At 57.7% G+C, this 15,444-nt stretch overlaps 1 protein-coding gene across 1 annotated transcript in view; it reads left to right on the top strand.

The window, feature by feature from the left end:
• The window catches only part of Dnajc11 (DnaJ (Hsp40) homolog, subfamily C, member 11), a 52,095-nt gene that overhangs the window by 32,122 nt on the left and 4,529 nt on the right, over window positions 1–15,444 (top strand). The window contains exons 7-12 of the mRNA XM_013504143.1: window positions 6,450–6,578; window positions 7,386–7,508; window positions 8,646–8,719; window positions 11,156–11,345; window positions 12,027–12,112; window positions 12,212–12,328. Of these exons, the coding sequence (XP_013359597.1) occupies window positions 6,450–6,578; window positions 7,386–7,508; window positions 8,646–8,719; window positions 11,156–11,345; window positions 12,027–12,112; window positions 12,212–12,328 (719 nt within the window). The remainder of the gene's footprint in view (window positions 1–6,449; window positions 6,579–7,385; window positions 7,509–8,645; window positions 8,720–11,155; window positions 11,346–12,026; window positions 12,113–12,211; window positions 12,329–15,444) is intronic.

Genomic DNA, 15,444 nt, shown 5'->3' on the forward strand with positions numbered 1-15,444 from the left:
TGCACCCATGTGGGCAGTGTGGGGCTGTCACGTGACGAAGGGTGTGCACCCGCGTGGGGCAGTGTGGGGCTGTCACGTGATAAAGGGCGTGCACCTGCGTGGGTAGTGTGGGGCTGTCACATGACGAAGGGCGTGCACCCGCGTGGGCAGTGTGGGAGAGCCTTGGGCCTGGGGTCAAGAGCCCTGGATCTGGACTCAGATTCCACTTGCGGTCTGTGCTTGGTCAGGCGTGTTCTCCAGCCCAGCCAGTTCCCAGTGTGTGAGGTGGGCTGCAGCAGACCAGTCCTGAGACCCTGCCTCTCACTGCTGTCTCCTGCCTCACTGTGCTTTGTGGACGTGAAGTCCTCTGTCTGTGTTTCCTGCTAGAAAACTCCAAGCCCGGGGGGCTGGGGTCCTGGTGTCTCTAGCTCTACAGGGAGCCGTGTGGAGAGGGAATGAGGAGCTGACAGGCCACAGGGCTCGTCCTGAGACCTGCTGTGGCACTGGTGTCTGGTTAGACCTCACTGTCCACCCACCCTCCGTCCTTAGGTCCCTGTTCTGTCTACTCCATCCCCATTTCCTGCCTTGGAGACCGAGGTCACAGAACAGGTATAAGATGACAGTTATTCTGTACTGTGTGTACTTTCTACTGGCTAGTTCAGTTCTTTTCCGCTGTTTGTTGAAACAGTCTCATGTAGTTCACACTGGCTTCGAACTCACTGCAGTTCTCCTGTCTCAGCCTCCCGGGGTCCTAGGAGGCTTGACTGTCCTTAAAGGCCTATATTTCTTCTTCTTTTTTTTTTTGAGGCAGGATCTTGCTCTATAGTTCAAGCTGGCCTTGAACTCATGGTGATCCTCCTGCCTCAGCCTCCCGAGTGCTGGGACATACTTATTTGACTCTGTTACAAAATAGTCTCATGGAGACCCTTGTGTCCTTTTGCGGCCCATCCCACGCTTCCCACGTCACGGAGGTTGGCACACACCCTGGCTTTTAGAAAGGTGCCCTTGCTAGTGTGCCTCATGCGATAGCATTGGCATAATTAATTTCCCTTCGTCAGAGAAAAAATTTAATCAGGGTAGGCATTTAACCATAAGAAAGACGTTTTAAGTTCCAAAACGTTTTCATCAAGATAGGTGAGTGCGCTGCTCACTAGTATTTTTGTAGAACTTTCTTTGTAAAAGAGACTTTGGCCGCCCTGGCTGATGATCACAGCCGTTGACTGAGCCGGAAGTTTGGCCTCGGTCTGCTGCATGGGAGTGTCCTGGTGCTGCACAGCCCAGCCAGCTCGGCTGCAGGACGAGAGTGCAGGAGCAGGGCGGCTGTGCTGTGTGTTCGCCGAGCTCGGGGACCTGCAGAAATGGGCTGCTGCGGCTGGGGTTTGTCGGGGAGGAGGAGCGTCTGCCCTGAGCAAGTGATTGTCTAGGAGCCTCCCTGGCTGGGCAGGGATAACTTGGGCCTAGTTCACATCACCTCAAGTTACCTTTGAAATCGCAGCTGACAGAAATGCACCCCCCTGGTGGCCACACAGAGAAACACAGACTGGAGAGGCAGCACACAGGTGCTCGTGGTAATCCCAGCTACTTGGGAGGCTGAGGCAGGAGGATCACTTGAGCCTAGGAGTTTAAGAACAGACCAGGAACATAGTGAGACCCTGTCAGAGAGAGAAAGGGGGTTCAAGGGGTTGACATCAAGCTGGGTGTGGTGGCACACGCCTCTAATCCCAGCACTCAGGAGGCTGAGGCAATAGGATCACTGTAAGTTGGAGGCCAGCCAAGGCGACATAAGAGACCCTGCCTCAAAAAGCTAATAATAATAATTTGGCCCAGGTGGTGATGAATGTGGTGATCAGTTTGGTTGTGATCACCACAAGACAATTAACACATGTAATATCACATCTTACACCTTAAATATATGAAAGCTTCATTTGTCCATTAAATATTTTGAAATTTGAAACCAAAAAACTGAAATTTCGAATGGCCCCTCCCCGCCTGAGTGGCATGGGTCTCACCAAGTTGCCCAGGTTGGGCTCAAACTTGTGGTCCTCCTGCCTCAGCCTCCCAGAGTGCTAGGATTACAGGTGTGCACCGTCACATCCAGCCGCAGAGTATCTTTAATTTGGTACTAGGTTGTGTCTTTATATCAGTATAAGAAATAGCTGGTTTCTGTCTTAGATCTAAAGGTTGTGTGTGCAACTTCAGCGGGAAGCCCTGCCCTCCTCACCCTGGTCCTCTCCCAGCTGCGGTTCTGAGCGCTTGCTCCTCTGGAGTGGACACTCCGCCCGAAACTCCAGCTCTTGTCCGGAAAAGTCTTGCTCCTTTTCTGTTTTGCCTCCTCCTCTCTCTTCCTAGATCCTCTTACTCAAACCCAGTCAAACGTACATTTTTTTTCTATGTTACTTTCAGACCTCTGTACCGATCTAAAATTTTTCTGCCGTAACAATTTTAATTTCCAAGAGTTTCCTTATTCTCTGCCTCGGGAAAGGCGCAGACAGGGCCTTTGTGCCTGAAGGGCTTCGGGTCCTCCCTGCCACTGCTCAGCCGTGTGTGCTCGGCAGGAGCCCTCCCCTCCCAAACAGCTGTCCTGTTAACCCAGCAGCTCCTGCTTTCCTGCGGAGACGGCATGTGCATTTCCTGAGGTTTTCTTTGGGGTTCGCATTCTTGGCCTCTTCCTCTTCTTTTTCGTCTTTGCTCCGTGTTGACTCCAAATCAGAGGTAGTAGGACTGGGCAGCATGCGCGCGCTCACACACACACACACTCACTCACTCACGCCCTGCTTGGCCTGGGAGCGGCCCTGCCCTTCGCGGCTTTCTGGGGCTCCTGGCCCCAGGTGCGGAGGCTGCAGGGGCCAAGTCACACGCAGATTTCTCGCCGACTAAACCTGTCCACACCTCGTACCTGCCACCGACTCCCCTCCTGTTCCTTTCTCCCTGTGCCTTTGTTGTTCCTTCAGTGTCATTTTGGGAGGACACCGAGACAGACGTGTGTTCAGTGCTGGTGATTTAACCAAAACCTAAGCCTCTCCTGCAGACAGTTAAGTTAGAAAAGACTGCCCTGCACATCCGTAGCCGCTCGTGAGGCACACGCCAGCCCAGCGCCCACGGCTCTTCGTGAAGAGACTCGGAACCGTGACGGTCACGGTGCCCGGCCAGGGCGCAGGCCTGAAAATACGCTGGAGTCCTCATGATGGGGCCGCCCTCTGTCACGACTGGAGTGGGGACACGTGCGCCCTCGCATGTGATTGTGTCGAAGTCTCTCGCACACGCGCACACACATACACGGCAAGCAGGAGGCCTGAGTGAGCCCCTTGCGTGTAGCCGCGTGACGCCTGTAGGGGACTCGGTGAAGGACGCGTGGGATCTCTTACGGTTTCTCACAGCCGCATAGGAGCCTTCCTTGTCGTCCGTCACGTTTCTCATCACAGCCCCAGCTAAGCCAGGCGTGGTGGTGCACACCCACAGTCACCGCTGCTTAGGAGGCTGGCACAGGAGGCTTCCAAATTCAAGTCGGGCCTGGGCAATTTAACAAGATCCTGTCTCAAAAGCTGAGAACAGCTGGGAGCGTAACTCCGTGGTGAGCTTTCACCTGCCATGTTCAAGCCCCAGTTTTTGTTTTTTGGGTTTTTTTTTTTTTTTCCAGTTAAAAAAGACATCCCAGCTGGGCAACGTGTTACAAGCCTGTTATCCCTGCACTCAGGAGACTGAGGCAGGAGGATCAAGTTCAAGGCCAGTGTGGGCTACATAGTGAGTTCAAGGCCAGTCTGAACGATATAGCAAGACCCTATGTGCAAAAAACAAGACCAGTCCCTACAGCCAGCCCGTCAGCTGTGTCACAGTAGTGCTCGCTTTGTGGAAAGAACACAAGCGCTCTGCGGTGGGCCGCAGCTTGTTGCCTGTGAGCTAAGAATGGCTTTTACATTGGGAGCGCCGTAAGAAAAGCAGAAGAGTATTTTGTGGCACATGAAAATTATATGAGGCTCCGATTTCAGCATCCTTCATTAAAGTTTTATTAGAGCACAGCACGCTCACTTGTTGCTGTGGGCAGAACCCGGTCTCAGCCCTCCAAACCCCAACACCAAGAGCAGCAGGGCCGAGCAGTCCCAGCAGTAGCAGCCCTCACGCCCCAAATGTCCCTTCTCCCTGTCACAGCGGTGTGACGACCTTGCTCCAAAGCCTGTGGTGAAACATGCGGGTAGCAGAAAGGTGGGTACTTCACAAGGTCTGCAGTTTGGACCCGACGGCGGAGGCTCCTTAGAGGGAGAAGCATGGCTTAATCACTGTTTAGTGGACTGGATATCAACCTGCAGAGACTGGGAAGTTACCGGGAAAGTGTGACCCCTTGACATATCCAGCAGTAGATTTCTGCTTATCTCCTGCTTTATGTTTTTGGTTCTGTGTTAGAATTGAAAGTCACCTTCACTGCTCCCAAACTCAGAGTCCATCCGGTACCAGCCTGCGGCCGTGGAGTGCGGGTGAAGGAAGGCTTACCGCAGCCCGCCTCTCTGGCGCAGGGAAAGGAAGCCCATCCCTCCTAGTGCAGTGACTGGCCCATTTTCCAAAGGTCACTTCCCTGAGATGGGAGAGCAGGAGGCAGCGTTGCAAGCCCCTCTGACGTAAAGAAATGTCTTTGTCCACCCAGAAGGACTTGGCCCGTCACCTCTGGGACGGCTTATTTCGCCGAGTGGCACCTGGGCCTAGCGCTCCTGCTCACCCCCGCAGTGCCGCCTGGTCTTCTCCGGTAGGCCTCGGTCGGCACCAGGGCCTGGCAAATCTGCAGTCCCTGGCTCGTTGGAGTTTTTAGTTACGGTGTCCTTGTTTAGGGGAGAAACAGCAGTTGGAAAATAAGGGCTGGGTGGCGGTTTTAAACTTCCACAGGCTCCTGCATGCTCGGGTGAGTCGGGTGATTGTCAGTGTGGCCTTAACACAAGCACTTACCACTTACAATTTTTTACTGGGAAAGGAAATAAAACCGAAACAGTAGAAGCTTTAGCCGATACAATTCGACACATAGTAAGAGACTAAAATAAGGCCCATGGTAGATTGCCTTTCCCCAAAGAGCCGCAGGAAGTCTGCCAGGATTGAGGAGCTGGAGGCTGCCAGCTGTGGCATACCCCGGAAGAAAGCAGTTTCTACCAGGCGACCGCTCTGACGACACCCTACGGAGCCGCCAGGGGGCGCTGCGGGCCTCGGGTCCGCCCTGGTCGCTGCTCAATGCTGCATTCATTTTGAGTGTCCCCAGGATCGCCTTCTACTAGGGATTCCTTGCCATTCTTCAAATTCAGATATTGCGGGGGGATGTAAAATAATGAAAACTGTGTCATCTTTTTAAAAGATGCATCAGTGAACACTGCTTTTATGCTGTCAACTTATAGAGTGGCTTATTAAGATTGACTTCAAAAATTAAATATTTTCTTTAAAAAATTTATTTCTTAAAACACATATTTAGATACATTTTTTAAATGATATTGATGCCAGGGATTTAACTCAGCGGCCCAGCACCTGCCTGGCAAGCGCAAAGCTGTGAGTTCGATTGCCGATACAAAAAAAAAGTAAAATGATACTGATGATTTGAGCAGGAACAGCACACACAGGACTGGGGGTGTGCCTCTGGCGTGGAGTGCTCCCCTCGCAGAAGCGTCGTTTCTGGCTCGGGTTCGCGGAATCCCCGCAGTTCAGCCGCGCTGTCTGTCTCTAGCCCCGCTCCTGTGGTTCCGTACGGGGTGCTGCAGGACGGACCACACCAGAACGCAGTGCCTGGCAGCAGCACGTCGAAGCTGTGGTCCAGGTGGATTGGGCCCCGCTGGGCTTCGCCTCGTGTTCCTGATTGGCAGCTGGTGGGCGGATGTGGAGGGTGGCTCTGCTCAAGTCTCCCCCTCCACAGCCGGTCCCGCAGCAGAGGACCTGCATCTTCCTCTACCTCATGTTCTAGCCTGGGCTCCCCCACCTCACAGGCCACCCTTAAGTTTAGTATGTGGCCCAGGCTGGCCTTGAACTTTCGATCCCATAGTGCTGGGATTACAGGCGTGCACCACAATACCGGGACAGCGTAATGTTTAAGTCTCCCATTTCTTCATAGCTTATTTTGCCAGTGCTTCATCTTTGAGGGCTTAAAGAGCTTTAGGGTGGTTTTGTGACATCATTGTTTGCAGAGAAATGTGTCATTCACGTAGCCAGCGTGTAGGTGGCCTTGCGCACCCAGCGGTCCTGTTTGGTCTCTGAGGACCAAATCGCTTCAGTGTCACCTACACAGACCCTGTCCTTGGCTCGTTGTCCCCTGCAGACGTGCGGGCTGCGCAGCTGCTCGGCCTGCGCGGTGACATCGGTGCCCTGTGGTTTCCTGACGGCCTCAGCTTGGGGACCACGAAGTCAGATGCCCGGCTCGACGGAGGCCCCTCTTGCTGCAAGAACGCAGCATTGCCTTCCACTCCACAGCCACCACCCCTGCCTGCTGACTGCTTGTTTTTCTGCCCCAGGGAACCATCAGCGTCGGAGTAGACGCCACTGACCTTTTTGATCGCTACGACGAGGAGTATGAGGACGTATCTGGAAGTGGCTTTCCGCAGATTGAAATTAATAAAATGCACATATCCCAGTCCATCGAGGTAAAGCACACAGGCCCCTCCCCGAGTGCGTGGGGGCCTACCTTAAGGAGGCGCAGCAGCCCGCGGGGCTGGGATGAGTCTGCTCCTGTTCTCGTCTTCATTTATGAAAGGATCCAATTAGCCACTTAAGAGAGATAGAGCTCGTGCTCCAGGCACTGCCCCAGGGCCCAGCCCTCGCCCTCTGGGAGGAGTTCATGGCCGGGCGGAGTGGAGGCCGAGGTCCCGGTGTTGGAAGGAGGAAGGACGACCACCATGGGTCATCCGGGAGGCAGCGCTGGCCACGGCAGGCCTGCATGCTGAGCCCTGTTGTCCCTGAAATGTCACCTTTCCACCCGCTGCTTCAGGTGGCAAGGTCAGGCCTTCTGGCTTCAGCAACCCCTGCCTCGTTCCCTCACTAAGCCTGTCAGCCTGCAGCAGTGTCCTCGTCCTCTCTCAGAGCTGCCCGAGTCTGGTCATCCAGCCCTGGAAGTCCTCAGTCCCTGCCAGGCCCTGGGTTGAACAAGGGCTGGCGAGGCCTGGAATCCCAGGGCGGGAGGCACACAGCGGAGGGGCTGTGCTCTTCCTGCCTTGGGTACACTTAGTCCCCGTCTCCCTGTGGGTGTGCGACAGGTTCCCCTAAAGCTCCTATAAGATGTGGCACTGCCATGGCAGGTCACACCCGCAGTTCCGATAACCAGCTGTGCGGGGCCGGGCAGCTGGGACGTCGAGTCCCCGTGTCTCTGTCCTCTGCGCACGGCCGGCACGCTGCGCGTCTCCAGGCGGCACTTCTGGTCTCGTCCATTTCTCACCAGAAACGTCTCCTCCTAGGCCCCCTTGACAGCCACGGACACGGCCATCCTCTCGGGAAGCCTCTCCACCCAGAACGGCAATGGAGGGGGCTCCATCAACTTCGCGCTCCGCCGAGTGACCTCTGCGAAGGGCTGGGGCGAGGTGAGGCGGGTGGGCTCTGTGGGGTCGTCCCCCTCGGACCCTCACAGCATCACCGTGGAAGCAGTCGGTGCCAGGTGGCAGGCTTCGGACGCTGACTGGCCCCAGAGGAAATGCGTCTCTTGTCCAAGAGAAAGTCGTGCCCATATGCCCAGTAGTTCCCAGTTAGGATGCCAAGCCAGGCGTGGTGACGCAGGCCTGTAACCCCGGCATGTAATTCCGGAGTCTGAGGCAGTAGGACTGCAAGTTTGAGCCTGGCCTGGGCATCTTACACTCTGACTCAAAATAAGTAATTTTCAGAAGAGCTTGGGATATACCTCACTGTTAAGGCCCTGGTTCAATCCCCAATACGAAAAAGAAAGGTGAAGGTGTGCCCAGCTCAGTAGGCACGGGGCCGCCAGCTCTGCCTGCCGAGCACAGGGAGCTGCGTGTAATGAATACTGACAGGCTGCCTTGAATGTCACCCCCCACAAAAAAAGGAAGTCACCTAAGCTGCTCCATGAGGCGGCCAAAGGACTGCAGTGCCAGGGCCCGCGTGTAGAGCTGCTGATAGGCCCCATCGCTGTCGCCCGTGGGACCTTCGGGCAGAACATGGGGCACAGTGCAGGACATGGGCAGCGTGGGGCCTGCAGGTGGCGGCCAGGAGAGGCGCGAAGAGCCCATCGTTGCTTGGCCCAGGCTGGGGAGCGGAGGTCCCGGTGGGCTGGTGTGCTGCGGGGGGGCGCCTCTGTGCAGCCCCAGGCCAAGGCACCAAGAGGTTCAAAGTCTGCCTCCACGTACAGCCCTGGCAGGGGTAGCCGAAGGGATTCCGACCACAGCTGGGTCAGAGCCCCGAGGTTAACGACTGTTAATCCCGGGCGCGGTGGCACGCGCCTGTCACTCGAGCCCAGCCTGTGGCACCTAGTGGGACTGTGTTACTAAAGCAAAACAGCAGGCTTCTCAGCAGTACAGCAAGTAACTTGCCAAATACATGCACATCTTCTATAGGTGTGTTACATAGACTTTTGTATGCGTATATATTTGTGATTCGTATAGGCTGGGGATACAACTTAGTGGGAAAGCCCTGGGTTCAAACCCCAGTACCAGAAAGAACAGAAACCATTAATGCTTCCTCTTTCTCTCTCTCTGCCTCTCAAACAGTTGGAATTTGGAGCTGGCGACCTCCAGGGCCCATTGTTTGGTCTCAAGCTGTTCCGTAATCTCACCCCCAGATGGTAAACACAAGAGCTGTTCCTCCTGGCCAGGCCGGTAGACAGGAGACAAGAGCCTGTGTCGTGCCCGCGGTCGCTTGGGCACAGCGTCCTGAGGTTACTGCACTCCGTGGGCGCGGGCCCGGCCCAGCCTGGATGTGCACCGGAGGAGCGGGGTGGGAAGGGGCCCTGCTCTGGCCTGGCCAGCCTTCGCCCCCGTGCTGAGAACTCTCATGTTCCTGAGGACCACGGATGATGGAGGAGGGGCCTTCAAGGGGACGTAGTGCTTGGGGTGTCCCCCCCGCCACTTCCCATCCATCACTCCCCGAAACACGGCGTTGCCCTGCTTTCCTCTGCTGGGCAGACAGCTGCGGGCATTGCGGGCACAGCCCGTGGCAAAGTGAAAGCTGATGCCCTCCTGGGGGCTGTGTCCACGCTGTTCCGGGGCCTGCAGCCGGGAGGTGGGAGGACACAAGCGCAGTGAGGGGACAGGTAATGGGCAGGAGGCCCCGGGAGCTTCTGCGGACTGGCAGAGGCGTGGCTTGGACAGTGCTGGCATGGTCCCCAGGGCACCCGTGGCCCTGTCTGCCAGGAGCCTGGCTCACAGGTCTGAGCAGGGTCAGGGGCTGGTGTGTTCACGTCAGTGTGGTCCTGGCCTCTTCTGCGTGGGGTGCAGCCGGGTACTGCGAGAGCTGAGATCGCCCTCCAGGCCAGGCGGGGCCCAGGAGTCTCACATCAGCACCCGGGTGAGGAGCTGCGGCCCTGAGGAGGGCATCAGGCCACGAGTCCCATGCATGGTCACCAGTGGTCCAGGGCTGGCTGGTCATCAGCACTTACAGGTCTGGAAGTGGAGTTTTGTTCAGTGCCCAGAGGCTATCAGGCGTCAGAATCTAGATTCATAAACGGTGGCGGGTTATAAACAGAGCTGCCAGCTCATTAAGGGACAGTGACCAGACTAGTTATGGCCACTATGCAGGTTTCCCTCGCCCGAAGGTCAGGTTGTTTGCAAGTCCAGGCTGCAGTTAAAGGTCGCTTGTGTGAAGCTGGGTACAGTGCTGGCACCTGTCGTCCCAGCTACTCTGGAGCCTGAGACAGGGTCCCGAGTTCCAAGCCTGCCTCGGTGGCATAGTGAGACTCCGTGTCTTCCGTGCTCGCCCCTGCAGCCCAGCGAGGTTAGAGTGTGAGCCCGGTCACAGTGCGGGTGGGGCTGTGGTGAGGGAGAAGCTACTAGCAGGGAGTAGAGGGGTGAGACGACTGACACGAGTCACTACCTACCTGGTGTAATGGCACATGCCTGTGATTCCAGCACCCTAGAGGCGGAGGCAGGAGGACCACTGAGTTCCAGGCCAGCCTGTACTTAGCTAGGCACTGTCTCAAAGAAAGAGAACAAGCTGAGCATGGTGGCACATGCCTGTAATCCCAGCACTCAGGAGGCTGAGGCAAGAGAATCTCCATGAGTTCGAGGCCAGCCTGGGCTACACAGTTCAAAGCCAGCCTGCACTGCAGAGCAAAACCTGTCCCAAAAAGACAAAAAAAAGAACAAAGAAAAGGGGAAAAAGGAATCACCACACTAATTGTTTGAATGGCAAAGCTTTACCTCCAGAGGTTAGAAAAGAGAAAAGGCATGCGAGGTGGTGACACATGCCTATAATCTGGTTCAACCCCAGCCTGGGGGACTTAGCGAGACCCTGCCTCAAAGTTTAAAACATAATTTTAAAGTGGCTGCAGATGTAACTCAGTAGAGAAGCCCTGGGTTCAATCCTCAGTATTGAAGGGGGAAAAGAAGAGAAGCAGCAGCAGAACAAGCTGATGTGGTCAGTGCTGTCAACGTTCAGTGAAGGGCCGCGTCCCTGGTGGGGAAGTGAAATACCCCTTGCAGCCAGAAGATGGCGCTGCAGGCCCTCGGAAGCGCACCTTGGATCCTTTTGCTGGGCTCCTTAGCGCAAGCCATGGCCTTAAGTCAGGATCCTGTGGGCAGCTTTTCACAATATCCCGAAGCCGGCACCCCAGCTGGAAGTTCTGATTTAATTGCCCTGGGGCTTCTGGAGGCAAGTGGGTCTCACACTGCATAATGTAGGCTTTTCACATGCCAACCCCGTCCAGGAGAAATCTGGATCCTTGGCTTAGCTGACAGCCAGCCGGCAGTGGCTTTGGGTCAGCGGGGCAGTGCCAGTTTTCGGCCAAGCTCTGGGGCTCCTGGGCTGCACTGTTTGAGAGCCTCGCCCAGTGCCTGGGACTCAAAGCAGGATCACACTGTCAGCTTAGGAGCACAGCGTCCTGCCAGGGTGGGACAGGGTAGGGTTCGCCCCACTGCCGCAGTGTTCCACAGCCTCCTGTCCTGGCTGGGAGCTGGCCCGGGGGCTCATGGGCATGGTCCTGAGCAGGGTGTTCACCCCGGCAGAGGGCACTCACAGAACAGCTGGAAGCAGATGTCTTCAGACCCTTTCTGTGTCCCCCCAGCTTCGTGACGACAAACTGTGCCCTGCAGTTTTCCTCCCGTGGAATCCGGCCCGGCCTGACCACGGTCCTGGCCCGGAACCTGGACAAGAACACGGTGGGCTACCTGCAGTGGCGGTGGGGCATCCAGTCAGCCATGAACACCAGCATCGTGCGCGACACCAAGACCAGCCACTTCACGGTGGCCCTGCAGGTGAGCGGAGGGGCCCGGAGCACCCCCGTCCTGGTTGCCCTGCGCCGGCCTGAGCCCCGGGCCGTGGGCCAGCTCTGCACGCTCGGGGGTGAAGGGGGCTGAACGGCTGCTTCTCAGACCCACGAGTCCATGTTCGGTTCACCTAGAAGCAGAATGGCGTCTTTACATCTGTTCAGGAGGCCCACGGAGTGGGGGTCTGGTCGGCAGGTGGAGTCCCAGGGCAGAAGGGGGCAGCTGGTGCAGCACTGCCAGGAGCTGGCGGGGCAGAGGCACCCAGAGCGGCGGCCCCACCACCTCGCTGCATGGGCGCCCCCGTGTCCAAGTCCCTGCTGCTTGAGAAGCTAGAAGACGGTTTTATGTGGCACCCCAGTGTGGTTTTTGTTTTTAACCGAGGCTCCCCTTTCTGCCTTTTTTCACTACACATTTGCCACGCCTCGTGAATACCTCCGTCACGGGGGAGCTGGTGCACAAAACACCTCGCACGCGAGCTCGCGCAAGTGCACACGTCCGCGCAGCGCTGGTGTCACTGGGGCCCTCAGAACCCGGCCTGAGCCGCCGCTGCTGGCTACAAGGAGCTGTTCACGTGCCTGGCCCAACCGCCAGGCTCCAGGGCTGTGCCCAGTGGGCTCCCAGAGCCGTGGGGAGCTACAGGGCCCTGGTCCTGTCCCCCTGTCTCTGCAGCTGGGGATCCCCCACTCCTTCGCGCTGATCAGCTATCAGCACAAGTTCCAGGACGACGATCAGACGCGCGTGAAAGGCTCCCTTAAGTAAGTCGCCCTGCGGGCTGGTGGGTTGCAGGCGCAGTGGGCTCAGGCTCCGGGGCGGTGGCCGGCGGGACTCTGCACAGACTGACCTCTGCTCCACAGGGCGGGCTTCTTCGGGACAGTGGTGGAGTACGGCGCGGAGAGGAAGATCTCCAGGCACAGCGTCCTGGGTGCGGCCGTCAGCATCGGAGTCCCGCAGGGCGTCTCTCTCAAGGTCAAGTAAGTCAGACCCGGCTGCTCCGGCCAGGCTCCCCAGGCGTGGTGCGCTCGCCTGGTGTGCAGGTCAGGTCCTAGAGGGCCCTGTGCTTCTGTCTCCACTGCCTAAGCAGAGGTCAGAGAGTGCCGAAGTCCGAAGTGAGCTGGGGAGGCCTTGGTCCGGCCGCCTCTCCGCTGGCACTGGGTGACCCCCTGGAGGCCGGGCAGCTCCTGCTCGCCCCCACAGCACCACCGGGAGCACCCGAAGCCTCAGCTTCCCCTCTGCAGATGGCTCTGCCATGCAGCGTTGCCCTCCAGCGCCCTGGCGAAGGCTTCTCTCAGCCATCAGAGGCACCCTCGCCCTGGCAGTCCACCTGCCTCACAGCCTCCCTGCGCCAGTCCCGGGATCCCAGGGCACTTGGCACGGCTCTGGGCTTTCCTGCCAGCACGCTGGCTCCCAGACTCCCACTGCCAGAGGCACCTCCTCTCCTGGGCTCCCTCCGAGGGGCCTCCTAGCCTCATGACCTCAGTGCCTTCAGGCGCTGCTCTCTCACCCCGAGAGCCAGCCAGACCTGTCCTGAACCCCTACTCATGTGCAGACCTGGGCCCCACAGCTGCAGGTCAGGCAGGTCCACGGAAAATGCTTGGAGCCAGGTGCAGCAGCTCATCAAGTGGTGTTGCTGCAATCCCAGCCCCAGGGAGGCTGAAGCAGGAGGATCACGAGTTCCAAACTACATAGCAGGACCCTGTCTCACAGGGACAAAACAGCTGCGCTTGGTGGCACAGGCCTGCAGCCCAGCACTAGGGAGGCCAAGGCCAAGGACTGCAAGTTTGAGTCCCTTTTGGGCAACTCAAGACCCTGCCACAAAATAAAGGAGAAAAGGGCTGGGGCGCGGCCGTCCCCTGTGCCGCCAGAGAGAAGGGGCAGTGCTTAAAGGAAAACGGCACTGTACTGAGCACGCACAGGCTGCTTGCTTAGCGCCGTCCCCTGACCAGGACAGAGCGCATCTGTCACATCTAGAGCTGACTGGGGCCGGGTTGTGTGTGTGGGTTCCGTGCACCACGGACCCGGTGCCCCGCGTTCTCCAGGGGGCCTGCTGTGCCCAGCCTGCTTCCCAGATCTCAGCTCGGGTGGCCAGCAGCACCTCGGATGTCCCTCGTCACGTGTCCAGGACAGCCTGGGTTCCCGCTCACCTCAGTGAAGAGCGCTCCGGCCCCCAGCAGCTCGCCCACACCTCGACGTGGTCCTGTCGGCCCTGCACACCTGACGTGAACTGACACGCCTCAGCGTCCCCGTGTCAGCTCGGAAAGGGTGGCCGGGGTTGGCTTGCTCCTCTCGGCCTCTCTGCCGCCCATCCCTCATCTCAGAGGCTGCGGCGCCCCTTAACTGATCTCCTTCGCCCCAGGTCGTCGTTCTCCGTGCAGGCAGAGGGCCCTTCAGGCCACCCAGCGCCTGTCACTCTTCTGCTCAAAACGCCAGTCCTGGGCCTAGGGCTGGGGCCCAGCGTGAGCCCCGGCTCAGATCCCCCAGCGACTGCAGTCCAGGGCAAAGACCGCGGTCCTCACTGCCCCGCCCCCGCCCCAACCCCCCATGTCCCCGAGGCGCCGCCGGCGCCCTCCAGTCCAGACCAGCAGGTGGCTGCTTCCTGTGGTGGCCTCGGGCTTCTGCTCACAGGTCACCAATCACAGAACCGCCCTGCCCCTGTGCCCCGGGGGAACAGCAGCTGGGGGAGAGGGCGCGAGGGCCGCCTCGAGTGAGCAGAGCTCGCCAGGCTCGGAGCTGACGTCAGCCATCTGTCCTCTCTGAGGCCCGGGGACACCCGAGACGTAACAGGGCCAGTGGAGCTGTTGGTTTCTGCAGTCACTCTCCAACCCCCTTCCTAAATCCGACTTGGGGCCCTGGGGTCGGGCGTGACAGGCCCAGACCCCGTGTGCGGGCTCTGCCGCACTCCTGACCGGGTATCGTCGGGAGTGACTCCCTCTCCCCAGCAGGAGCCGCGTGCAGCTGAGTTCTCTGCAGCCGTGCGGCTTCTCCGCGCTTCTGCTAGAGCAGTGAACGGCCCTTTCCTGAGTGCTCGGGACTGGTCCAGGGCTCGGCTCACTTGCGCGCTCGGAACCAGAGGCTTGGAGTGGGGCCCAGTCCAGGCCTTTGGGTCTCATGCACCCGACGCACAGCCGCGAAGTAACCTCACACGCATTTCTAGTGTGCCTGCGCCTTTCCTGCCACCTGTGTTAGGGTCAGGTGAACTTCTACTGGGGCCATTACATTGGTGCACAGAAGTTTGAGGCTTTGAAACAGTCTGGGTTTGCAGAGGAGGGCTGCTCCACCTGCGCCAGCCCGAGTTCAGCCGGAAAGCACCAGAGGTCAGCAAGAGCAGGCAGTCGCTCTTCTCAGACTTCCTGCCTACATTTCATTCGATAAATCACACGAAGTGTTCAGTGTTAAACCAACACTACAGCCACCCGGATGCTGAGCAGGAGGATTACAAGTTCAAGCCCAGCCCAAGCAATTTAGTGACTAAGCAAGACTCTGTCTTCAAATTAAGAAAATAAAAAGGTGCCAGGCTTGGTGGTGCACACCTGTAATCCCCACACTCAGGATTGCTGAGTTTGAGTCCAACCTGGACTACATCCTGAGTTCGAGGCCAGCCTGAACTACCCAACCTGACCTTGTCTTAGAAAACCAAACTAATAAAAAAGAACTGCTGGGCTCGTGGCTCACACATGCTCCACCCAGCGTAATCCCAGAGGTGAGAGGCTGACAAGGTCAAGGCATGAGCAGCTTGGAGAGACCCTGTCACAGCATAAAATTTTAAAAGGGCTGGAGATGTAGCTCAGTGCTAGCATCCTCGCCAAGCAAGCATAAGGCCTCGGAGTCAATCCCTGGTACCACAAAAAATAAGTAAAACAGGGCTGTGGGGGTGGGACTTTGTGACTGCACGCTCAGTGTGCACAAGGCCCTGGGTTCAAGCTCCAGCATAAGAAAAACGAAGGGGCTGGGGGTTTAGCTCAGCAGCAAAAGCGCCTGCCTGGCAAGCACAAGGTCGTGAGTTCGGTTCCCGGTACCGGAGAAAAAACAAAAAAAAAAAAGAAAAACGAAAAAACCATGGGAGGCTGAGGCAGGAAGATTGTTGGGAGTT

Source organism: Chinchilla lanigera, unplaced genomic scaffold (assembly GCF_000276665.1).
Source record: "Chinchilla lanigera isolate Chin_1 unplaced genomic scaffold, ChiLan1.0 scaffold00085, whole genome shotgun sequence".
NCBI lineage: Eukaryota > Metazoa > Chordata > Mammalia > Rodentia > Chinchillidae > Chinchilla > Chinchilla lanigera.